The following is a 27,134-nucleotide window of genomic DNA, read 5'->3' as shown; positions in this document are numbered from 1 at the left end:
AACGAAACACAGAACGAGGCGAATAAATACAGAGCTATACGCGCGATTAGTTTCGAGCAGTATTAGAAAGCAGGTATTCTATTTGAAAAATTCTTCGCTTCACGTACCGAGAAACACGTTAATTTTTCCTGATCGAGTGAAAGGAACCCGCGGCAAATGGTCAGTTTTCTTGAGATAAACGAATCCGTAATCGCCTTTTGTTAAGTCAAAAGCAACGTCTCATTAAACGTAATCCAAAACACTTTAACCACAACCTCTGGAGCTGCCACTACGACGTTAAGAGTATCAATTATGACGGGACGTACATCAATTGAGACGAAACGGTCCAGGTGTTTTTATCGAGTTTCTCATTATCGACAGCTACTTGCTTCTATACTCTCTTCAACTACCAGTGGCTACAGTTTGTAACCGTTCGTTTTATTTTACCGCCGACCTATTGCCGTTTTTACTGTGCCGAGGCTAGTACGCGATCTGCCGACTACGTATCGTAAAGCGTTCTTGCAAACTTCGACCGAAGCTTCGAGTAATAGAAAAATTTTATACAGAGAACCGAGTACGTGTTTGAATCTGTTCATTGTCAGTCTGACAAATTTGTAAACAATGATTTAATAAGTTTTTGTTGGCGTCGTATCCAACAACGAGAGGATGCAAGATATGTTAAGACGTATAAAAGTGTAGTAGTTTACATAAAATATCTAAGAATGTTTCGGATTAAAATCAAGGTAATGTGATTTCTTTATAGATAGCAACGTCTAGGTCGTTTAAACATTACAACTACTATTTTAATGGAACTTTATACCTGACATTCTAGCCTTCGATGAGCTGTATTACTTAATACCTCACAAAGTCCTTTGTCAGTAAATGCGATACTTCCGAACAAGTGTACACATCTCTCGAATTCAGAGAATCTTTATATCAACGTTAAGAACAACTTCTTCGGCACGTATTGCATAAATTAACAGAATATTCTTGTATATTCTTGACTAATAAAGATGTTTATCGTTTGCCTTTTGGAATTCTCCAAATTTTATCGCTGTGCTAGAGATACTCGACACCGATCAAACATTCGTTACTTGTTGGCGAATTTAGCTCCATTAGTCTTTTGCGCGAACGACGATAAAAACGTTTTATATGCATTTTTCAGTTCCTAGATGCACTTCGCGCTACGTATCGCCGTCCATTCGGTCCGAAATCCCCTACTTATCACATTATCTCAATAATCCGCGGCTGAAAGTCCGACAAAACGATAATGAAACAACAACCAGCGAAACTAGCGCCTGGGACTACCAGCAGAGGAAAGCAATAACAACGACGCCTCGCGTCTTTTATTGCCTCCGCACTAAAACTGACTATTCGCACGCATTCGCTGCACCGGAGCTGTAACGAGGGTCGTAGTTAGAAGTATAATGCGATGACGTGTAAATAGCAGTCAGCGTACAATGCACACCCAGTCCGATTCGTGTTAGTTTTATCTTTTCGACGAGCCATACGTGTTCTGGCTGAACCGCGGGTTGTACAACGATAAACGTAATTCGATATGTTATTACACGTTAGTCACAGTAATTTTCAGTTACATTTGTGTTGCTTCCTAGCCGCGTGAATGTAAGATAACAACGGGCAGATAAGGAATTTTATTAATGGGACAAAAGAAGCTGGTCGTAGCGTGGTAAGAAACAACAAATGGAACTGATATGCACGTTAGTCATTAGAATTAATCACCCGGCCTTTTTGTCGAGTAACGACAATCTTTATTTCGTTTGAAATACGCACTACCGATGCGATGGTTCGTTAAATAACATGAAATAAGCATGAAACTGCTGACTAGTGACCATCTCGCTAGTATTACACAAATTTTTTCACGTTGAAATAGCATATTATATCTGCTTTTGAATTATTTATCTACCTAATTGTTGCTTTTAATTACACTGCGGATCTTTATGCATTTATGGGGAATTTTAATTCTCAAAAAACTACAAAATGCATTCAATATGCAGAAATATAAGAAATACTTAATGTGAAACACGAATTATTATATTTAGGGATTGAGACAACCCTCAACAAAACTCCCATTTCATTAATTCTATTAATAAAAATATGATTTTGTATAAAGACCCGCAGTATACTTATAATATATGGAGGACTTCACCACCTGTACACATTGAGTCTTTTTGTAACACAGATAAAAGATTTTAAAAGTAAAAATAAAAAAAAATACAAAATACATGGAATTTGACAATAAACGGTTCATTTCTTTCCTTTATTTCGCTCTTCCTCGAAGTGAAGAATATCGACCCAAATAATTCCTTATATTAATGAATGCTTTGGACATATACAAGATGCCCAAAAAGATTGGGATCAAACTTACACTACGTGTTATTGAAGTCAAATAGATGAAAAAAGTACAACAGGGTGCTCGGCCACCCCGGGAAAAAATTGTAATGGGAGATTCTAGAGATCAAAATAGGACGAAAATCAAGAATACCAATTTGTCGATGGAGGCTTCATTCAAAAGTTATTAACATTTAAAGTTCCGCCCGTACTGAATTCTTTTTTTTTAAATGCGCAGAATTTCGGGGATATGTCTATTCACTAAAAATAATTGTAATTGATCCCCATAGCCAAAAATCATTTTTTAATAACTTATTAACTTACTAACGAAGCCTAGTCGAGAAATTGAAAATCTTGATTTTCGTCTTATTTTGGTCTCTAGAATCTCCCATTACAATTGTTTCCAAAGGTGGCCGAACACCCTGTATAAACTTATGCCCGAAAATGCTTTATTGAAAAGACATAAGCTTTTAAAAATATTTATGATTTATTGTGAAAGTTATAAAAAATGTTTGAAAATTCCTCTCTCCGTAAGAATGCAAGCTTTCATTCGTCGAATTAGTGATTGTCGTATTCTCTTAAATTTTCCATCTATATTAGAAAAAACAGAAATGCATTTTGAATACATTCGTGATCGAACATTTCTTATAACTAGCACAATAAATCATAGATATCTTTAAAAGCTTATTTCTTTTCAATGAGGCATTTGCGAACATAGATTTATACGAACTTTTTTATCTATTTGACTTCAATAACACACAGTGTAATTTTGGTCCCAGCCTTTTTGGAAACTCTTATAACAAATTTAAGAATTCAAAGATTCTCAATATTTACTACCATCTGCCATAACGAAAAGGGTTTAAAAATCTGTTTTGCATGTAGTTCAAACAGTTTCAAACTACATAGAAAAGGATGCTTATATTATAAATACATCTAGATTAGAGATCTCCATATATTTTACTTGGTTTTTAGAGCAACGAAGAACTCAACAGAAACGAAAAGTTTAACATCCTTTAACGTTTGGCCTTAATGTAGATATTTAAGCGGAACAACATCGAGAAAAAGTAAGCCTTTAATTATTCGTTTCTAGAATAAACTTTGTTGATTTGTGGAATCATTTATACTTTTCTGACGAAACGTCGAATGATATCATTAAGCTTTTTCTCTACTGCATCGTTGCTCTAAATACCAACTAAATTGCGCATGTGGAGATTCATTATTGTACAAAGTAATTAAAAGGCAAAGAAAAAGAATTCATTATCGATCCACTTTCAGATTAAATGTTAAAGCGTGGTTAGGTTTTAATACAATATTTCTACCTTCGTCTTTTACGTGCTTAAGCGTTTCAAGTATATTTTATACATGCACATATATACATATATATTTGCTTCGCAAATGCGTAATAAAAACGTTCGATAACAGTAATAATAATTATCGTTCGTGGAAACGTGTAACACAATTAGCGTAACAGTAAAATATTTCGCAATCGACGGGAATATCTCGTAAAACAAGAGGTTTGACCGTGGAACCGCGCACAAACTACGAAGAGAAAAATTAATCCAAGCTGTATGGCAATTTTAATATCATCGACACCGCCCTTTCCCCTCGAAAGGGTGACTGAAGTTACGTGGGGACGTGGTATTGAACGGTAGTCGTCAGCGTGCGATCCCATTAGCCCGTATTGTATGCTAATGAGCGGTTGTCGCCTGTGATCCATGCTTATATCGTGTTATATCGCCGGCAGCGGTTCTCCATTTTTCACCCGCTGACATAACGCATCTTCGTTTCCGCGTGGCGAGACGCGTCGCGATATTGCATCGGCACGCACGTTACGTCATCATTGAAACGCACAAACTTTTTTAACCGTCGCAGGAATCCTCCAATTTTCCACGCGAACGTGACCAGCACGCGGTTCTACTTTTTCGATCAAAGACGAAACTCGTCCGGAGGCGGCAACGCATCAAAGCCAATTAAATGGTTAATTAACGCACGCTGCTTCGCTGCTCCGCGCATTCGGGAAATTAACGTTTTTTCAATGCGCTGGGGAAACTGGTGAGAACTGTTGCTAACCGCGGCGTTAAGTTATGCACGATTGAACACCCTGATACTTGTTGCAACTACGGATGAAAAAACCTCGATGAACCCTCGTAACCTTAGGGTTGCGGAAATGTTCGACTGCCTCGAAGGGTTGCAGCGGTTATTAATACAGATTTAATTACGAGTCATTTTTCAACTGTATACTATTTGATTTTATTGAAATTTGTTCGTACGTACGATACAGATTTATTTTAATATATTGGACTTTATAACGAGTGTGGTCTCAACATTGTAAAACTTAACACAAAGATATTATAACGAGTCACATTCGTAATTGCACGGCAAGGGGTTAACAGAATTATTTTTATTAACTTCCACACCAGTTGTCCATGTCCAAAAGTGTCCTCAACGTTTGTTCAAATTGAAACATAGAAATATTCGATAATTCGTTATTTTTTCGTGAATTTGTTATTTTACAATATTTCAAATTAAAGTAGCGTCATTTACAATTTTACAAGTATTAAGGTTCTTCCACTGCAAACAATATTGCAAGACGTTTAAGTGCCGGTCACCGGTGACCACCATAGCAATCAACGTGTTAACGGAAACAAAATATAAACACGCACAATGTTTTCATTCGCTCATCTTTTATCATACACGACATTTTTGGATCATTATTTAGTATTTCTAATTCAGATTCCGTATGTAATACCTTTTCTTATATCAAGATATGCATAATTATTAGAGACGAAATGTGAAATAAAAAATGGTGTCGCAAATAAATTAACAGTAAAATATGGAATTAGTAAGATAACTATCCGTGGTATAAAAAGACTAAAATATGAAATTAATGATTCAGAGTTCATGAAGTGCCATAATTCAAAAGACTAAAATATACTGATACCTGTGGTTGTATTATTTTGTAGAATTTCAAATTTTAAAGCTAAATTTTGTTTTTAACTCTCACATTTCAAAATAAATGATTCTATGCAAACCAAGTTTTTCTACTGCAAGCTTTTCCATTTTGCAGCGAATATTAGAAATGCATTCGACGTTTATTCAAATTTGCTAAACGGGGTTTCGAGCATACTTCGATCCAATTATTCATTCCTATAATTCTGCTACAATGTTCCCGATGTTAAGTAGCCCTAAAACGCGACCAGTTATTCGGTACCAAGGTGATCGCAGATTAATGGGTGCGTAAATTTTTTACGCGCCATTAAAATGATCGTGAAAATGATCGTACGCACGCGGTTGTTTCGCGCTTGCGTTGGCGTCTGTAGGTATTCAAACTAAAGCCCGAACACAATGAAGCTTTGTGCAAAAGGCTGAAACGAGTGCAATTAACGTTACGAGTACCAGCAGGTCATTATCCGGCTGAATCCAACCTCGTCTCAAAACCGCAAATTACCTCCAGTACCTACACGTGTACACAAACACACATAAACACTCTCACGGAACATACAAGATCGTACATGGATCAAGTATCACAGTACAAGATGGATTAGATATCAACAATTAAGAACACGAATGTACAAGCGTATTATTTAAACGCGTGTACGCTCGGGGATATTCACACACGCGTAATTTAATTAACTATCACTACGAAACGATTAGGTTTGTTTCGTACCAAACTAATTCACGCAACGTATTAAGATGTAAATACATACTGCGTAACATTAATAGTGTCTAAGAAAATATGCACATAAGCATGAAGTTCATTAACGTTATTAACGAAACCGGTAGATGAAAAAGGTCGTTGGTAATTTTTGTTCGTCCACCGCATAAATATGCATTTCAACGAAGTAATTACTGTTAGTATTCTCAAAATTTGACGACGTATGGAAACGTTATTCGTATTTATTCGTAGAACCCAACATGGTGACAATGATAATTGTATAGGTGAAACCATTCGAGATCTCTAATGCGTTTCACAAAAAAATTCTATTTTATATTTTCGACTTGATTTTTCACATAGAATCATCAATGTGATATCAACTCTACGTACAATTAATAATCAAGCAAATAATTATAGTAAATATAACACACATTTTCTGTCTACAAATCTCATGGGCAGAAATTTTGTTTTCGTTTTAAAGAGCACTATCGATCAAATTTGCTAATTGGCCACCATAAACAGTTTTCCAAAGACGTTCTCAAACTATGAAAGTTAACAAACTGATCACCTGTGCATTGATGAAACAAACACGGCGTACAACCAACAATAAAAAAGACACAGAAAAACTTTAAACGATGAGATTATAAAAAAGGGAATAAAATGAATTGGATCACTAGATACGTATTTTGCAACACCATTACCGTTAGCGTACGGAAAAGTGGCGATACCGTTTGAAGGTGAGGAGCAACGTGTCTAAGGTTTCTTTCAATTAATTTCCATTCGTTCTTCCGTGCCCAGTGGTGCGAGATAATCATGTCAATAATCATCGGGACAAGTTATAGAGCAGGTGTTGCCGCGATCGCGCGTTCGTAGGCGATTAAAACGTCTCGTAGTACGTCGGAAGTCGAGCGAAGACAAAATCAGGAACGTCTAGGCGTTGTCACTTGGCTCGCCGAGCCCGATATACAAACCGTGTCGACATAATTATGCTACGCGCCGTCAGGTAGATGAAGCTGATACGGACGTGGGACCATTTAAGCGCCTTTAGGAGCATAAATAATCCTATTAAACGTGTCACTGGCTGTGTCAACAATCTGACAGCCAACAAGATAGGAGTCTAGTCGATGGAACGGTTAGGTGTGTACTCTGGTTCGCGCGATTCTTTTGCCTCGAAATCAATGTCGGGAAGTCACGGCCGTGATTTCATCGAGAAAGGAAAAAAAGGTTTGTCTAAAGTGCACCGCGTTCAAACATTACGCAAGACAGCGGAGTGACAGATATATTTGTCTACCGCCGCGTAAAGTGGAAGCCTAACCAATCGAACGTCACGCTACGAAGAGCAGTACGTGCGTCGAAATCCTTTTGGAAAATCTTTCCTGCGTTTATTCTACCGTTTTCCACGATGTGATCTTCAACAAAGCTGAATATAATATTTTATAGAATGGGGGAGAAAGAATGAATCGATCAGATTGCTGAACGATCGCTCTATCGATCGAGTTATCCAGTAATACGTTCCAAGTATTCGATAAGATCGATAAACTAAACACTCCGACGATTCGAGTGACTCGATCATTCATTCATTCATAACAAATTCAAATTCCATCCGACATTTTGAATTATTGCAAAAGAGTTTCTCTCCACTCATTTTAGTATCTATCATTCGCATCATTAACGGTTGCTTCCTGAGTCTAGATTTTGAAAATAACTATCATTTTTATCTCTTTTTCAACGTTTGAAACGCATTCTCGTAATCTTGATCTTTTACAGCGGTTAAATAAAAATCGTGCAACGCGTAAGAACTGATAGAAGAGAATGATGATTCAGATAACATTTATACATTAGGCGTTGCGCACCAATCCCGGTGATGATTAAAAATATCCATTTACGGTGAACAGGTATTCCATAGGTGAACACCTGTTTATTCATTTGGATTCCGTAAGCTACTTCACCTCTCTCAACGTGTAGGTAAATATAAGTACACGGAACGCATGCGGTTCGAGTGCTGTCGAGATGTCTGTAAACTTAGAGGGTAAGTGTAAGTTTCGCTTCCGAAACCACGATATATAAAGCACACCGAGCAACTTTACACGCGATCTACATTACACATTTTTCTGTCGTACCCTTCAATGCCAACAAGAAATTCTAATTTGCTTGCGCTCCTGTCGCTGCCAATCATAAATGCAATAAGTACGGTAATAAGTTTAAATTTTACAAACGAAGAAAAATATGACAAGCACCAGTTATCAGTGTTTTCCTATTGATAATGAACTTTGAATTTTTTAAATATACTTTAATACATATTATATACACAGTTTCAATGGATCGAAAACGCTTGCAACTATCCATACCGTCCTCCTCAATGTAGGAAAATTTGAATATTAATATAGAAATAATACAATTTTTACATTAGAATACACAAATGAACTCGTACTATCGCAAAAAATTAATTGCAAAGTTAATAGCGCAAATAATACAGTATTTGAACGAAATAAAAAAAGTTTTAATAAAACATAAACAATGTACAAAGAAAAATATAAAAATCAATATGTATTCTTTGCAATGTGTTATAAATAATCTTTTGGTATCAAATGTTCTCTACATATCTTATTTTGGTATTCATTGCACCTAATTTATACTTATTATTGCTTTCTTGTTTCTGTTACTTGTCTTTGAATTTTTCTTACTGTAGCCTTCATAGCACTTCCAATTTAATTATCGACTCAAATCACTCATCTCAAATCGAGAAGTTCGACGAGGCTCTTGGAGACACGAGTTAGAGTAAACCCATGCACGAACGATATTTCAACAGCAGTCGTTTGTCTCTTTATCGAACGAGCCTCGTATATTTTTCTGTTCTCTTACTACTCATCGTAAACGAACCAACATTCCCGATACTGTCTCCGTTTCACGAGCGAGACGAACAGGTACGTAAATTACGCGATGCAGTCGCGTTGTTTAAAAAAAAAAAACGTATTCTTCTATCTACACACGGCTCTCCCGTCGAGCGCGAATTACAGTACTTTTCATAGACCATAACTTTCTGGATACGCTTCGACGGAGCTTTGTCGCAAGCCGTGGTGGCGGGCCCCTCGTAAACCTGACAATTACACGAACCCGTACCACGGACCATGAGTCGCAAATGAAATAACCGCGAGCGACTAATAACCATCCTCTCTGTCTCTTTGTCTCTTACTCCGTATCCCTGTGTTCCCTCTAATGCCGCGCAACTGCGGCAGAACGTTATTCGTTGGGTGCACGGCCGTCGGTAAACCAAATTAGGAACGTGCGACCGCAAATTAAGATGCGCCTGCCCGTTTCTCGCACGTATGCAGCGTATACTGTACCATCAGTCCCTGTAAACCCATACGCGCATACCTATCTCGGACCATCTCCGCGACAACATTAATATTCAGTCACAACGACACTCCAGCCACCATGTTTACGCTTTACGGACTTTTCCCCTTATCCGCGACCGTTTACCGTGCATTTCACCCTTGATCGAACTACTATTGCGTAATTGGTACAGTAGGGATCAACGGACCCTATCAAAATAATAATAATCATACTTTTTTTACGGATGTAAACCCTTGATGACAAATACGAATAGACGTGAACGCGCCTTTACAATTAAAATTCATATAACCCTTTGACTGCGAAAGGCGTATACAGGAGCGTTCGGCCACCTCTAGGAAAAATTTTAATGCGAGATTCTAGAGGCCAAAATAACAAGAAAATCAAGGATACTAATTTGTTGAATGAGGCTTCGTTAAAAAATTATTAACGTTTAAAGTTCCGCTCGAACTGAATTTTTTTCCTCGAAAATACGCAGGATTTCGGGAGTATGTCTATTCGCCAAAAATGATTATAATTGACCCCCGCAACCGAAAATAATTTTTCCACAACGATTTGAAATTTTTTTTTCGCCGAAAAAATTCAGGCACCCCTCTTGATTTTTTTAGAAATTCGTTTTTGATTTTTAGTAATTTTGTTTGACGCTTTACAGAGAAACTGTCTTATACTTTTTTGTAGGTATCAATGAGCTCTACTTCCAAACTAAATTTCAATGAAATCCATTTACTATTGTAGAAGTTATGGTCGTTTGACAATTTAAGCACCTACCGCCTTGTCGTTTTTTCTTAAGAATTTGTTTTTCATTTTTAATACATTTGTTTTACGTTGTAAGGAAATTTTGTATAATACTTTTTTGTAGGTGCCCATGAGCTCTACTGCAGAAAAAAGTTTCATTGAAATCTATTCATTATTGTAGGAGTTATGGCTGTTTGAAAATTGCACCATATTTATGGGGTTTTTCTCATTTTGCAGGATCAAGGAACAACTTTTCGAATATTTTTAGAATTTCTACCTAATCTTCACCAAAATACGCATTATTTGCCGGTTGAAACATTAAAATCCTCCAATCCGTTCAGAAGTTATGACGTTTTAAAGATACGCATAAAATTTTGGAGTGACATTTCTAGTCTGAAATTATGTTTTCGGTAAGGTATGTTTTTCTCGAAAATGGTTATGATTTCGAGAATATGTATATTCACAAAAAATGATTGTGATTGACCCCCGCAACCGAAAATAATTTTTCTGTGAATGATTTGAAATTTAATTAAATTTCTTAATAACTTTTTAACGAAGCCTCCATGAACAAATTGATATTCTTGGTTTTCATCTTATTTTGGCCTCTAGAATCTCCCATTAAAATTTTTCCCAGGGATGGTCGAACACCTTGTACATCTATTAATATTGCACAAATTACAAGTAGTTGTTGATACAAGTAAAAAGTTCCATAAAAATAATTTTATATTTTGGTAAATCATTCACACTAAATTCAAGATTAAATTTTTCTACTGTATTATTAATTTCTATTTTTTCTGTGGATAACAAAATAGTGACAAACTTTTAGACAACCTGATTACTGTCTTACGCGATTACATATTTGTATAACGGGCCATCTTACTTCAAAGTAGATACAATACTGTACGTATGAAATAAAATATTATCGGTAGGTCGATAAGAAACGATACCTAATCATGCCTGACCCTATAGTTTTACACACATAGATATTCTATTGTTACTAATACCTGTCATTACAATTTTCTTTAACTTTCTATTCTTGGATATGTATTCGTAATGCTCTATGAAGAATTATTTATGCATTAACTCTTTGGGGCACGCTGGGATTAAAAGTGTCCCACCTTTTTGATGCACCGTAATGCATGGTGGGACATTTTTAGTCCCACCTCGAAATATTGCAATAGCTACATGCGCATAGGTTTATATTTCGTTTTATTTACGTAAAGCAGTTGGTAATATCTTCAACAAATGTTACAAGTGTATTCACTTGTGTTAGCTACATTCAACACGCCAATACAGGCTCATCAATTGTTGCAAGCGCAAGGTTTATTGCGACAATCTTTTTTTCCTGGTTTTATGTGAAAAATCATAGAAGTAATATGCGATACCTTTATTAATAAAAATATACCAATTTTGTTTAATTTAAAACGCAATAAAATTTCTATGCAACATGGGTCTATTTTATTATCTCAAATCCTGTGCCGCAAAAAGTTAATTACGAAAATAACGTTGCCTAACACTTTTGCATGCCACAGTGCATATTAGATTTTTTGCTACTATACAGTAACTTAATCTATTTCGACAGTTCGCTATAATCAAATTACGAATTTGATTTGAAAATTCTTTTCTTACTGTCATTCTGCTGTTTCCTTACAAATAATCTGTTTTATGCAAAGCTTACACATCAACTTTGCGCTTGTTTACATTTTTCGATTTTTAATAACATTTTGAACAAATGTCCATTTATTTTTGTCCCTCGACCAACGTTTTCGTTAAGTATACTTTATTTCAACACAAATGCAAATATTAATTTAAATTATTCGCTAACCATATTATGCATCATAGAGATATACATATAATATATCAAACTTGAGTGTATAATAGTTGCACTATTTTGGTTAAATTTAATTCGTACCTATTTTTTCTACCTGTCCACTAAATTTTGTCTGCAACTGTATAATTTGATGTATATCTGCCACTCAATATAGTGATACATACGTTTTTTTTATAGACAAATAGAAATTTCAAGTAAAAGTACTTGATATTTCCTATTCCATTGTATGTACTTGTTAAGAAATTGTTAATATTATACACTTGAAGCATGAAGGAAATAATTTTTCAATTTGAACATCGTAAATAATTTTTATTTTTTAGTCAGTAAACTCCAATTTCTTTTTTAATCCTTTACTTTACACGAAGTATTTTCTTCTTCCTCCTTGTCCTTTTTCTCTATTCATAAACTCATATTATAATATTTCCAATTTACTATTGAAATGGAAACGAATATGAAAACAGAACGTTTAAAATACCAATATATTTTAATCGGTTTTAGATCCTACAAGCAATTTCCATCAAGTTCATACAAATATCCAAATTCTATGAATTTCCTTATAAACGGTTTCTACTTTGTTAAGTCAAAAAAAAAACTAATTTCTTTTTCCATTTTTTACAAATATATACATTCAAAAATATACAGTTTATATTTCATAAAAAAATTCGTAAAATCTACAGAGTTATGAGGAAATGGAACCCCGGTACAGACTTACACAAACAGTACCTAAAACTTAGATGCGTTTTTCATAACAAGGAAACGATAATAAAAGAGTAATATTTAATACTAATGAAATTTTCAACCATTACCTTTGCTCGCATAACGTTTTGCTTATGTTGTTTCACAACCTATTGAATTCGGATGTTAGTTGCCAAAGTATGGTTGTTAACCTAACAAATATACAGGGTGTTCAACTACCTCTGGGAAAAATTTGAATGGAAGATTCTGTAGGTGAAAATAAGACGAAAATCAAGAATACTAATTTGTTGATCGAGACTTCGTAAAAAAGTTATTAACGTTTAAAGTTCCGCCTGTAGAACGAGATAATGGTTCTCACTCAACATGAGAAACTCTACTTACTGACGTATCGACAGTCATACAGTTTTGTGAGTGAGAATCACTATAAGCAGCTGTTCGTAAATTGCCGTTTTACGAGTGGAACTTTAAACGTTAATAACTTTTTAACGAAGCCTCAATCAACAAATTGGTATTCTTAATTTTCATCTTATTTTAGCCTCTAGAATTTCCCATTAAAATTTTTCCCATGAGCGACCAAACACCCTGTATATCTAGATAAATCACGTATTCTAAAGCAATACAAAATTGTTCGATAAGTATGTTTATATTCAGTTTAAATTTCATATACGTTCCAACAATCCTAGAGTAAAATATTACCATTCGTGCGCATACGCAGCACAGTACATTTATATTTATGATACGCAATCAGGCAATGGTGTTAATTAACCGCTTTGTTCTGACATTCTATGACAAAGATTGTGACTTGAAGAGCTTAAGAAATAACTACTCCAGAAATACAACGCAGCTTGCATTCCTGTGTGACACAGAGCGGGGGAGGACAGACACAGACAGGAGGCAAAGATCGATAGAGGTTCGTCGACTCGACAACTGACCGGAGTCTATATTCTGCTCGGCGGAGTTACTAATACTTCCAAACGTAAAAATTATCATCGTTTTACACGTCTCTACGAGTACGTTTATTGAAATGTTATATTCTTAAGAAATTTCACAATAAATTACGATTCCCCACTTTCGTACACGCATAACGAATAAGTTAATCGAAAGATAAAACTGGCGGGAAAATAATGCAGTTCGATTTTTAAACCCACAACGCGAACGATCTTACGCAGGCGAGCACACAAGACGAACTCTAACGTTCCTTCCTTCTGTTTACGTTCTAGTAGACACATGTATTTTTTACTCACCAAAGCTTTCTATTGAGATGATTCCAGGAACCACGTTCTCCTCACACTTGACTTAATCCGAGTAATGGCGTTGCTGGCATCGGCTATCACAGTGTTTCCGCGTGCACGAGAAAATACCCCGAACTGACATCATTGCAGTTGGGATGTATGAGCTATAGTCGCAGGCACCGCACAGAAAAAAAATCACTTCAGACGAAAGTTCGATAAAGACAGTCACTTTACGCGTTCACGACGAGTTTATTAATCGATTAATGCGGTCGAGTCGTCCGTCGCAGGCACAAATGATTGTCAAAGCGTGTTCATGCAGACACAGTAGACATTCATATTCTTCACGAGTTCATACTTTTCTTCACAGTCACAAAAATTCTACGACCATCGCCCATTGCGATCACTCTGTGACACGAAACGATATCGATATATTGATATCTTTTAAGACTCACTGCAACGACACCTTCCGATCAGTCGAACTGTCACATTTGCATTTCGTCTTTACGAATAGGATACGGTACCGGCTTGGTTTGAATAGTCCAATTTCTTGCCGTTTTAAAATTAACCTGTGTGTCGAAAGACGAGTGTCCGTTCTCGGTAGTTCCCGCAGAGATATTTATTTCAGTGAGTGATCGTTTTCTCGTAATTTCATTTCGTACGTTTTGTAGCGTGTTGTCGATGGTCGCCAAGGATCAGTCACGTTTGTGAAACCACCTGACGATGCTATCGCGAACATAACGTAAATACGGTTGTTGTTCCAAAAAACAGTGTGTGCATGTGTTTCTGACGTATTTTGAAACTGTGACTACTACCAAGTACGCTTATTTTGTATTCAATAAACTCGCGTCCGAACTTAGGTTAGAAACGTTCGATCACGAAGAAGCGACGAACAATCGATAGTAACAGAAATGCTTCTCTACGTCGAACGTGATGTTTTGCAACGATCGGTTGAAGAATATATGGTAAGGAATTCTCGAATTCACAGTCGCTGGACAGATTCCTCTCTTGAGTTTCGTTTCCGGACGATTAAATTTAATACGTGTGACGTAAATCACAATAAGATCTTAACAGCCAAGAGCGATTACGAGTCTCAAACTTACTGGTACGTTCATCGACGAAAGTGCAACACGCTTTTTTCTCGATTTGTTATCGACATGTCACGGATCATCCGGATAATGTATTCCAAATCATGCTTAATCCCTTCGTCCGAACTTCTGCACGACAAGTTACAACAGCAGCGAAGATGTCGATGTACCCTTCCAGCATCGGTAGTGCAGAATACGACGATCGGTAACGGTGAATACGATTTAGAAACTTTCTTTAATTTTTCGAGATTTTTCCGACGACGTCACTGGTGATCTTTGACGTTCACGTGATCGTTCGTTTCCTTGCCATCGAGTCGCGGACGCGGTAAGTGAACGAGTTACGCGAAAGAAGGAAAATTCTCGTTAATCACGAAAACGCATGCGGAGACGACGCACGGAACGACGAGTGGACGGAGCCGCTGCTGGCCGACTGCCGACGGTCGAACACGCTCGAGTCCCAACGATCAGCTGATCGCCACGCGCGCTACTATGGTAACCAACATCAGCGGGCTCCGGGAGGGTTGCACGCGCGCACACGACTTTTCGAAGGCGCCCGTATGTCACCGCGCGCGGGTCCGATAATGTATATGTATGTGTATGCGCGCGTCGGGTTTCGGGTGACGGATGCGTGCACGCGTGCATGCGCACACACGTGGTTAGTAGGTACGCGTATCGTGCACAGTGTCCATCGATGACAAAACACGACGACGAAGGAAACCCGACGGAGAGAAGCAGAGATCGAATCGAAAACAACTTTTCGGCTTCTCCCTGTTTTCTTTAATTTCTTCCTCTGTCTCGCTCGTTTCCCCTCTCTCTCTCTCCTACTCGATTGCGCGACACGCGACGTCACGATGGACCTGATGATTACGACCGCGTGCCGTCGCAAGGTAGTTGAAATACTGCGTGACTCGTCACAAGTACGACCGGCGGTGACCGTGTCTGACAGGAAGGAAAATCACGAGGTAAGCGTGGCGCGAGCGGCTACGTACGCCATCCGCTCGTGTCGGCAGTCGGGCGTGCACTGCCTTCCTGAGTCGCCGGTTGGTTCTCGATCCTCGACTCGGCTCGCTCGACTCGTCGTTCGCCTGCTCGCGGCCTCCATCCCCGTATCGCGCTACGCTCTGACGCTCGGTACGCGATGGTGCTGACTGCCGCACGACTTACCCGCTTCTTTTACCAATCTCTCCCTTCGGTCCCTCTGTGTCATTACTGTTTGCTGTTTTTACTCGACCTTGGCGTATCGAGGTTTTCTAATCCTTGAATAATAGTACCACTGATAATGGACGAGAATGTTGTAGCTTGATGAGAGATCGATTGTAGAGATTGCGACTCTTGGTACACGATCGTTTACGTATCTGTTTTAACGCCAATGCTTACTTCGTTATTTATTTTAAAAAATTCATATTATTTCTGTATTTACGATAGCATGAAACAAACTTGCAACATTAGAATTCTTACGGCTACTCTGGCTCGACTACTCAAAATATATCATTAGACATTTAATCAAAGTAAAATGTATTTCATCTATCTTGAAACTTCGATATGTAATAAATCAATCAGTTTTACATTATTTGCTTGACAGTTACGCCTATAAACGATTGTTGGCCCAACGCGATTATGAATCGAGGCGAAACACCCACGTACCAAATCTCATTTTCACAATTGGTAATTTTTTCATTTAAGAAACTATTTTCTATGATTATTAACGAATTTCAAATTTTATCTAGTTTCTTTCTACAATCTGTACTTCCTCTGTATTGCATCGCCTAATTCAAACGATTTCGAAACAAATTAATCATCGTTACGGATTTACATATTTTGCATTATTCCCAGGATTGAATTTTAAACGTAATCAACTAGATCAAAGTATCAGGCATGAGATTCTTGATGAATTGCATATAATATGTGAGCAAGATGATTTTTGCAGAAATCTCAATTTTATCACGCGTCATGTTTTGTAATGATGCGATATTCAGTATACGAACGTGTTAATATAGTCTTCAATTACGGTAAACACTCGGTTTGTCGCATTGATAATTATACGGGTCTATAATTGTCTGAAATAATTACAAAATTAAACTTAAATATCACTGGAAAATATGGCTTCCCTTATGTAAGAATGACAAATAACTTCCTTTTATTAAATAACGTATACTTTGGATATTTTTGAATAATAAAAAAAGGATACATTGAACATTGTATATATGTAGATATACCTTTGTTTCATAATTAATTTACTCCCTTTATATTTTCTCAACTTATTAATTTCGAATTATAATTAATGTTTAATGACAAACATACTAACGAAATAGTACTTAAAATAGTTCTATATTTTTTAAATAAAAATATGCAATGTTTACATGTTTTTTTTAATTTACAATTTAGGAAATACGATGTAACAAAAACTATACATAAAATAGTTAATGCATACATACATACCTGCGCTATATTCAAGTAACGAACATACAGATTAGTGGCGACATCTATTAGCATTGTAGCAAACAGATTCACATAATCAACAGTGCACAGCTATTTCAAATAACATGTGTACGCATAATTAGAAAAATAAAATTAAATGTAAATAATTTATTATTTAGAACACAAGATTAAAATGCTCTTTACACTAATCGTTAATATGCCAAAGGACAAAACGACCAGGCAAAAGTTATGAAATGTACAAATGTCCATAGAAGTAATAAGGAGACTAATATTATTAGTGAGTAATGTGCTATAAATAACCTAAAATACAAAAAAATTACATTCTATAACACTGAATGTTATTAAGGTCATTATTAATAATATTTTAAAAAGAAACGTACTTTCTAGCCTTCTTCATTGCTTCATCTAGAGTTTCAAATGGATCATTTAGCAGGTACAAACGAATACCTCTTGTATGATAATAGGAGTAGTCACGCCAGGTGAAACATGCTACATTAAGTCTGAAGGTTTGTTGGTCAACAGAATTCAATTTTTCCCAAAGCTTCACAACATTTTCATTCTTAAAATGCCATTCACGCATTGCGAAATAATGTATCACGTTGCTAAATTTGTGTATTTTTTTATACATATCCAACAATCTAAAAAGTATATTACAGAAGAATATATTAATCATTATTATTAATTTGTACTACAATTGATAAATTTCATTAATTGTAATTTGTTATACAGGATCATTATTAATGATTAGTACTATAATTAATACATTTCATTGATTATAATTTGTTATTCAGGGTGTCCCACATAACAGTTTTTACAATTTTTCAAGTACTTGCGATAATCTGACAAAAAAATATTTTAGACAAAAGCTGATCTCTTTTCGATTGGCTATATATTGCAATAAAATAAAGTTCGAAATTTTTTTTTTATTATTGTCATGGCCATCTTCATTTTCTTAAATGACACTTTATATTTTTACTTAACAGTATTGTAGCCCGTATCAAGACGAAATCAACGATCTAGTACACCATGACCTTTGGATGACCTTGAGGCAAAGAAATTAAAACTTCAGCAAACAATGACAATCTGCTTGAAAGAGTGATAGTAACTTGTGTTTATTATTAAGACTCGAAATTACATTCAATTCAGGAACCTTGACTAAATTAACACAAATGATTTCGTGAGAAAGTCACATCAAATGTTCGAATTGAAGTCCATGTTCTTGTAGTCATTATTCCACTCTATATAGTAAGTTTGCATTGGTTGCTCTTTTGAACTGTCCATAATTCAAACATTGATGCAGGGGCTTCCAGACGATATTTAGCAGCGTATTTATTTCCAGCAAGACAGTTGCCTACTTCATAATGCTCAAATCGTTCGTAATTACCTAAACTTAAAGTTTGAAGAACATTATTGGTTGGGCACTTATGGCCCTATTGCTTGGCCACCATGATCACCTAATTTGATACCAGTTGATTTTTTTTTTATAGGTTCATTTCTAGCCGATTGTTTATGCTGTTCCAATAGAATATAAGGAACATTTAAAGCAGCAAATCTGTACACCATGCGAAGAACTTCACTACGACAGCATCGTAAGAGCAACCAATGGAAACTTACTATATAGAGCGTAATTGTGCCTACAAGAAAATGGACTTTAATTCGAACATTTGATATGACTTTCTCACGAAATCGTTTGTGTTAATTTATTCAAGATTCCTGAATTTAATGTAATTTCGAGTCAGTAATAAACACAAGTAACTATCACTCCTTCAAGCAGATTGTTATTTTTTGCTGAAATTTTCATTTCTTTGCCGCCAAGGTCATCCGAAGGTGATGATGTACTAGGTCGTTGATTTCGTCTTGACACGGGCGACAATACTATTAAGTCAAAAATATAAAGTGCAATTTAAAAAAATGAAAATGGCATCAACAATAATAAAAAAAAGAAAATTTCGAACTTTTTTTTATTGCAATATATAGCCAATCGAAAACAGATCAGCTTTTGTCTAAAATATTTTTTTGTTAGATTATCGCAAGTACTTGAAAAATTGTAAAAACTGTTACATGGGACATACCCTGTATATGCATTATACTTCATATATTAAATACATACTGAGGTTTTCGACCCACGAGGTATGCCAACATGTCAACAATAGCTGCTGGAACTATGTGTAAGAAAAAACTGTACAGTTGATACACAACCAAATATCGTGTTGTTATCATCATATAATACCAAATAGCTTTTACAGTAGGTACATCAAATAAATCTTCTTCATGAAATTTCACAAATTCTATCCAAGAAATTGGATTTTGACATGATGATACAGAATTATAAATAGGTATTCTTTCCTCGTCAGACATATTGGACTCATTTGATTTTATCGAAGATTTTCTACAGAGTAAAAGAATTACCATTAAAATTATGCTTCAGATATATTTACTTTAACTTCTACCACTGTTAATTTGTCCTCATCTATAGTTTATATTCATAATAAAGTAGTATCATCATTTTTTTATTCTTTTCTATTTACAGCAGAACAATATTAGTTCATGCTTTTATTATAGATAACCGAAAGTAATTAAACAAATTAGATTTTCAGTCCCAGTTTTAAAGTGATAATGAAATTAAAGATTTACCTATTGGCAATATCCCAAGCAGAACAGATGACATTAGAGATTACACAATCTGCTGGTATAATATCTGCTATATTTTCTGGTACACAATATAGTGTATGCATCAAACCTACAGTAGATACCGCAGCTACACCCGTTGCTCCATATACATTATTTGTCCATCCTAAAAGTGGCTCTTCGCTTGTTGATGTCATGATAGAAGGTCGAACAATACATACTGGAAGATTATCGCTGTACTTTAACACAATACTTTCTCCAAGTGCTTTAGAAAATACATATGTATTGGGCCATTTATCAATTATACTACAATAATGGAAAATTTATAATTAATCATTGTTATCTCCAATGTAACTTTCTTATTAGCAGAATTAATTTTTATACCATTTTGAATTAATACTTACACTGGAGTAATTTTCTCCAGTTTATCATCATCCAGAACATCCAACAATGTTAATATCTTATCGCCATCGATGGGAACTTTGTAATGTATTTCATCGATAGATTTAAGCATACAATGTGAGAATGCAGTTGACACGTGTACAAACGCCTGCAAAATGATTTATAAATACAGTTTATGTAATTCAAATTCTAAATAATATTATTTCAACTGTTGATAGTTATTTATATTTTTTATTTAATATTTAAACGTGTGAAACGTACCTTTAAGTTTGGTAATTCTTTTGCAAACAATAACATATATTTTGTACTTTTCACGTTGGTATTCATCGCTACGCGAAATATTTCATCAAATCGAACAGTTGCGGCAGCATGAAAAATAATATTTGTATTCATCAGAATCTTTTTACTTTCCGGTGATAAACCAAAATCTTGTTGTGCCGCATCACCTTCTAACATTATCACTTTATTGAGAAAGTTTGGCTGTTCACGTCTCAATCTACTAAATTCCTGATTATAATTACATATCAATCATTACTGTTCAACTATGTATATACATATATCATTACATCTATATTACATACAATTCCATTAAAATTTTCTTTAAATCGTTCTTGTGAATTTTTCCCCTTTTTCGGCCTTACTATCATGTATATTGTCGCAACATCTGGACAGGATCTGTAAATATGCATAAAATGAAATAAAATGATAATGAAGAACGATGAAAATAAGGATGGAAAGTCTCAATACTAAGAATACTATAAAAATTTCATTAATTATTCACATGTTATTCTTAAAATTAATTGTTTTGTCATTTCATAATTAATGCATCGATTTCATTAATGCTTGAACTATTCTTAAATTTACGATTTTGATGTAGAATAATAGATAAAAGTTTTCTCACAATAAAAAAAAGTATATTTTGAGTTTTATTTCCCCCCAGAATATGTGGTTAGAGTATTAATTCAATTAAATTGCAAGTATAATAGTTTTAGCCTGCATAACGAATGTACCTTTTGACCTGTTCATAGAACGGAAAACTGATCTACGTTGCAAATCACTGATTCATATGACACATTAAAAAACATTCGATAAAACAATGATACTTAGGCATCAATAAATTAAAATTATGTAATGATACAAAGTACGGAAATGGAAAAATGAACTAAAAAATTGATTATAAATTTTAAGAAAATGTTACGCCATTTTTCAAGCGTTTTTCAGTTCTCTATCTTATTTCATTACAATATGCTATTTTATTTAGACTCGTTATGATTAATTACTACAAAAATATAAACACGGAAAAAAATTTTCATTTTCTTTAAGATATTAATTCTTATATATTCGTGTACGATATTAAATGGTTTGGAAAATCGTAATAAACATTGAATATATCAAAATCAGTAGAACTGTTCATATACAATTTGATAAAAAAAAAATGACTAAATAATACAAAAATCATGTATATGTTATCGGAAGATTACCTTAATATTTTTTCGATAAGTAATTTACCCAGGAAACCTGTCCCTCCTGTTACCAAAATGTTGGTGTAAGCAAAGAATTTGGCAATTTCACTTTGTTGTTTCTCTAAGTTTGACGATTCGGACATATCCAACATATCATATAAATACGCATCACTTCCTTTAGATGCCATCTCGATGATATACCTGTTGTATACGTAATATACGTAGTACAGTATAATAATTACTTAATATAAATCTGATGGTCACATAATCATTTAAATACGCGCTTTCCTTCACACGCTTAGTGAAAAACATTCAATCAGAACATTTATAAAAAATCTATCTTCAGGGGCCATTCTACCTTGTAGGCACGAAAAATACATGTTTCTTTGTGGCGCCTGACTGCGTATGTGATACCTTGCGAACAAGTTGTCCGAAATCCAAAAACCAACGATATTCTTAATGTAGATGAGTGTGGTTATAGCATGAACTAGGATCTTTTCAAAAAAACAAAAAATGTCATAATGGCAGCTACTTTACGAAAAAATACTGAATATTTTTATATATTCGGTTGCTTTTTTGTTAGTAAAAGAAAAAGTATTGCATATATCGCAATTATCCTAGTTCATGGTATAGGGAAACCAGTTCTAAAGATACCGTATAAATTTCATGTTGATATCTTGAATAGTTTTTTTGTCATCACATATGCAGTGCCGAAAAATCTAGTTTCGAGAAAAACAGCTTTAAAGTTGCACGTCCAGTTGTTATATCTGCTCGCGGTACATTTCAGCAGGCTATAACTTCGTTAGTTTTTCAAATTTCAATTTAATATTTGGTAGATATATTTTCGAGACTACATACTAAAAGAAAATGCAAAAAAAAATTGGATTTTTTAAACCCTTAAATCACTCAGAGCTAACGATTACAAAATTATGAATTTGTGAAAGAAGGCTACTTTTTTTCAATACAAAAAATATAAAGACAACTAAAAACAAATTAAAAACAAAATATATAAAGCATAAACTATTATATTAAGGAATATTACGGTTCATGAATTTTTTCAGAAACATAATCAGCTATTATTTTAACTGCATTCTGTTTATTATATCATAAATACTTGAATTTTTGTTAATAAAATAAATATTTCTATTTCTTTTTAGTTTAAATATGAAATATGCGTACACATATGAAAACTGAACGTATTGAAGTCTAAAAAATATTTAAAAAAGACAACATGCTATCAAATATCGGTAAAGAAAATGACAATATTGATTTAGTATTTCCTACCGGTTCCGAACTAACAGCGATTGCAATTCTTCTGATGTGAATTGAACAACGGTCAAGTTTCAACTGCGAACTGTTCTGATCCCGTTTCAATACCTTCAAGACGATATTCATTTCCTCATGCACATATAAATGTTACCACCTCCATATGAAAATTAGTGTAACAATGAGTATAATAGTACGTGAAAACTTGATAAATGTGCTCAAGAGTAGTTCCGTAAATGGTACTTTTTTATCCCCACCACTAGAGGGATCCCCCTTGAACCAGGGAGGCGAAGTGTAACCGGAGACGTAGCGACTTTTTTTAAATATCTTTATTACCTTCGTCACCTTCCTTTAAATGCCCCTGTCAGTGTGACCACACTACTGTACAGAAGAAAAGTTTTTTATTTTGTACTTTTTGTTAACAAAATTTTTAGTATTATGTGGAGGAGATTTTTCTGATTAAAATGAGACTAAACATGATATAAATCGGTTCATGTTTATTAGGTCATAAGATTGAATGAAAAATAAGGAATAAGAAACACTGCAATTTCATCCTTACCTTAATATCTTTAAGTTTTCCTATGAAGAAGTAAGCTGGGCTAATTCTGTTTTTAAACAATTAGCTCTCATTAGATGGTATTTTAATCACAGCAACTTATATTTTATTTGTTCTTTCGGTGATTGTATGTTGTATTCGTTTTTATTATCATTGTTCTCAGTTTCGTTGTCCCTGTGATGCTCACTTTCGTTGTCATTGTCTGCGTCACTTTGTGTAACTTTTTCTTCTTCTGCACGGCACGTATTCAGAAAAATAATTGCGTATTTTTGTAAAAGGGTCTAGCCGAATAAGCATGGTAAAAGTACCCCCAAACCAAATTGAACGAGGTTCATACCACTCGATATATGGTTCGAAAAAAACCCTTTGCACAGAGTTTCAACCCGGTATCTCTACTACAGGGGTAATTACGGGGTGAAAATCATTTTTTAGTTTAACCTTAGTATCTCCCGTTCTGCTCAATTAAAAATTATGAAAAAAATCATGGTTATTCTATCCACTGATGTACATATTCGAGAATTTTTTCAGAATTTTCGGATGCAAATTCGATTTTTAAAAAATTCGAAAATATTTTTACCAACGATTTTTTGTCAAAGTTATGAAGTGACCACGTTTGTTTTTATACAGTATACAGCTCTCAAACGAATTACTAGTCTCTAATTTTTTCAGTTTTTTTCGAAGGGGTGGAACATAGCCAAAAAAAATAAAAAATGATTAATAAAAGCTTTATATTGCCTTAATTACTTATGTGACCATGCTCATATTTTTACAGCTATAGCGTAACATTATGACTATTATTGCATAATTTTTTCAGGTTTTTTGGAAAAGTGTTTTAGGGAAAATTGTTAAAGAATTATTAATTCTTGTTTCCTAATTTTTCATACGGAAAAGGGCCGCACATGCTTTTAAAATAGATTTTTGTCCACTTATGGGAATGCGAACACCTTACGTTGAATAAGATTCAACCTGTGTTATGAAATTCCAGAAGGGCATATCAAAACTCGCCCGACGAAATTTTCACAGAGAAAGGGTGAATGCCAGTTCCAATACACAATGTTGTGAACAAAAATCGCCCACACGCGATTATACACGTCCCACGATGTCATAGGTGGGCAATAAAAATAATTAATCCTTTCGTTGCTGTTAAGAAACTTGTTACTGTTATTATTACTCGCTACTTATTACTGTATAATTTAGTGCAAGCCTACAGTGCTTCATTAAAATCAAAGTTAGAACGGCTACTACCATAATGAATGCGCGCGCAAGATGTAAATCATCAAAATCTGCAAAACTGTAAGAGGCAATTTTAAAAAATCGCATACCAATGGATTTGGAATAAAATGCTCGTCATTTTTTGTCATTATGAAAATTTCAATAAAATGAAAAATTAAGTTAATAAATTTTTTTTTGTTATAAACAAATTGTATTTTTTTAAATTTTTTAACACCATGTTATTGTACATAAGAAACCATCAACCTCGCCCATTAACAATTTTTTTGTATGTCTTTCCGTTTTCGAGATAGCCGTTTCGAGCCAAAACTTCAAGGGGTGGTTTCACCCCTTAAACTCGAGTTACCGCAGCTAAAAAAAAATACGTGTCTATTATTTTTGGCTGCTTTATAAGTGTACAAAGTTTCATCAAAATCGAAGCCGGACCGTTCGCGATGGTTCCTTGTCAGTCGAATCTGTAAGCTCGTCGATATTAAACAAGTCCACGCCACTAACTCGTGTTCTTCCTTGGACTCCAATAATACCCATCTACAGTCAACAATGTTTTTATTTTCCGGTTTCGCGACTATAGTCCACGTTTTATTAATTAACAGAGAATTTATTTCCTCTTTTATTGCATTCCCCCATTTATTCCTATCATCTCTACTTGCGATTTCCTCATATGACTGAGGAACTTTACACATTATTGACTGAGCACACATTAAATAATCATCCGGTATATCGTCTTCATTATATGAAATAGGCGGACGTCTTTTATTCCGATCACTCCTTCTGAGTCCTGATAATATTCTCTTAGTAGCTTGATTATCTGTATTGTTTATGTCCATTTGAGAAGAAGAACTACTACCCTGCGTTTCATTTTCACTTTCATTAAAAGAAATTCTGTTTGAGCTTTCAGAACTCAATCCATCTGATTTATCATCAGATGTATTTGACCTTTCTACTGATTTTGACTGTGTGTCAGTAACATCAGTTTCATTCCCAATATTTCTCAAATTTATTACATCTGATTTCTGTTACCAGGTAACAACATTAATTACAGCGGGACCCATGTACGTCCGCCAAAAGGTCTAAAGAAACCCCCCTGACCCGTAGCAAGAATAAGTTTATGAAGCCATCGACCATCGGTTGTCTTCCACGCCGTTTTATAATCCGCAATTTGGTTCTCTATTTTAGGCTTAAACATTTTTCAGTTTTATTTCGTCTTGCATGCCTTAGTAAGGTCAAGACGCTTCATAAAAATTATTACCTGCTACGGTCGAGGCACGCGGAATTTCCCGGACGTCATTCGATGGTGCCCTCGGTACCTAACGGTGATCGATGGCTTGGAGGCGGTCACCTGTAATATTTTCGACAAATACTTCTCCAATCAGGGAAAACGACCGCCTTCCCTGACAAAATTCAAAATACCACAGCAGCCAATCCGCGTGCCTCATCCCCGTCAGAACCCAAGGCCGATTTGTATTTAAGGGTAGCTTTTCTGACGGGGAGAGTTAATAACAACAAAAAGTTTGAATCGGTTACCATCATATACACATTTTTTAAGCCAGGAAACAAAGTTAAACAAGAAAGGTGAAGACCGCACTGTAGTAGACTAAGATAGATTATTAAATATTAAAAATAGTTAATTGTATCTCAATTATTACACCAACCACCAAATATTCAAGCGCTATTAAGTTACCGCTTGAAGCGCATCACAGAACCAGAAAAAGATAAGTGTGCGCGCCGAACAATTTCCTATTATCAGATTTCTCAACCTCTACTATTGATTTTGACATTGCGTCAGAAACATCAATTTCGTTTCTAGGTTCTTCAGAATTAACCCCTACGGTTCTTATTCCTGGCCTAGATTTTAGAAAATTTGTTTCATCTGCAATTATGTCTCTAACAACGACATATTTTACTTTTTCCGTATCCCAAACTTTATATCCGTTTGTTTCGTACCCTACCAGTATTCCTTTCCATGATCTGTCATCAAATTTTGATTTACTGGTTTTGTTATGTACGTATACCGTAGAACCGAAAACTTTCAAATATTTTATTTGTGGTTTCTTACCGTGCCACAATTCAAACGGTGTCTTATCTAATTTCACCGCTCTAGTTGGGGTTCTGTTTATTAAATATGTAGCGGTAAGAACCGCTTCACCCCAAAAAACTTTATCTAAACACGCACCAGCTATCATTGTCCGAGCCTTTTCTGTTATGGTTCGGTTCATCCTCTCCGCCATACCATTTAA

The 27,134-nt window shown here is 35.0% G+C and overlaps 2 protein-coding genes and 1 long non-coding RNA gene across 3 annotated transcripts in view; 1 reads left to right on the top strand and 2 right to left on the bottom strand.

Moving 5' to 3' along the window:
• Window positions 1–15,941, bottom strand: part of LOC122402051 (Krueppel-like factor 6) — a 957,196-nt gene extending 941,255 nt beyond the window's left edge. The window contains exon 1 of the mRNA XM_043404559.1: window positions 13,841–15,941. The gene's annotated coding sequence lies outside the window, so the exon portion shown is untranslated. The remainder of the gene's footprint in view (window positions 1–13,840) is intronic.
• A 1,551-nt stretch (window positions 15,942–17,492) lies between these two features.
• LOC122402063 lies at window positions 17,493–19,031 on the top strand. The gene is made up of 3 exons (XR_006259493.1): window positions 17,493–17,629; window positions 17,740–17,858; window positions 18,336–19,031. It is a non-coding gene; the product is annotated as an uncharacterized LOC122402063 (long non-coding RNA).
• On the bottom strand, window positions 17,531–23,180 carry LOC122402062 (fatty acyl-CoA reductase wat-like). The gene is made up of 9 exons (XM_043404575.1): window positions 23,130–23,180; window positions 21,864–22,046; window positions 20,964–21,057; window positions 20,644–20,889; window positions 20,385–20,530; window positions 19,987–20,286; window positions 19,463–19,741; window positions 17,733–17,990; window positions 17,531–17,652 (listed from the first exon to the last, which is right to left on the bottom strand). The coding sequence occupies exons 2-9, from the start codon at window positions 22,031–22,033 to the stop codon at window positions 17,544–17,546; spliced, it is 1,602 nt and encodes a 533-aa protein (XP_043260510.1). The 5' UTR covers window positions 22,034–22,046; window positions 23,130–23,180; the 3' UTR covers window positions 17,531–17,543.
• Window positions 23,181–27,134: the final 3,954 nt, after the last annotated feature.

Source organism: Colletes gigas, unplaced genomic scaffold, assembly GCF_013123115.1.
Source record: "Colletes gigas isolate AHSC1104 unplaced genomic scaffold, ASM1312311v1 Colletes_gigas_Sc00032, whole genome shotgun sequence".
NCBI classification, from domain to species: domain Eukaryota; kingdom Metazoa; phylum Arthropoda; class Insecta; order Hymenoptera; family Colletidae; genus Colletes; species Colletes gigas.
Note: the sequence above shows the minus strand (reverse complement) of the source record. Positions and strands in the feature narration are given on the sequence as shown.

What these genes read in the sequence shown, in the direction of transcription:
- LOC122402062 (XM_043404575.1), bottom strand. Translation starts at nt 22,033, where the DNA reads ATGGCATCTAAAGGAAGTGATGCGTATTTATATGATATGTTGGATATG. An exon ending in AAGAATTACCAAACTTAAAG is followed by an intron (nt 20,531 to 20,643) that starts GTACGTTTCACA and finishes ATCATTTTGCAG; the next exon opens with GCGTTTGTACACGTGTCAAC. An exon ending in CTCGTGGGTCGAAAACCTCA is followed by an intron (nt 17,991 to 19,462) that starts GTATGTATTTAA and finishes TATACTTTTTAG; the next exon opens with ATTGTTGGATATGTATAAAA.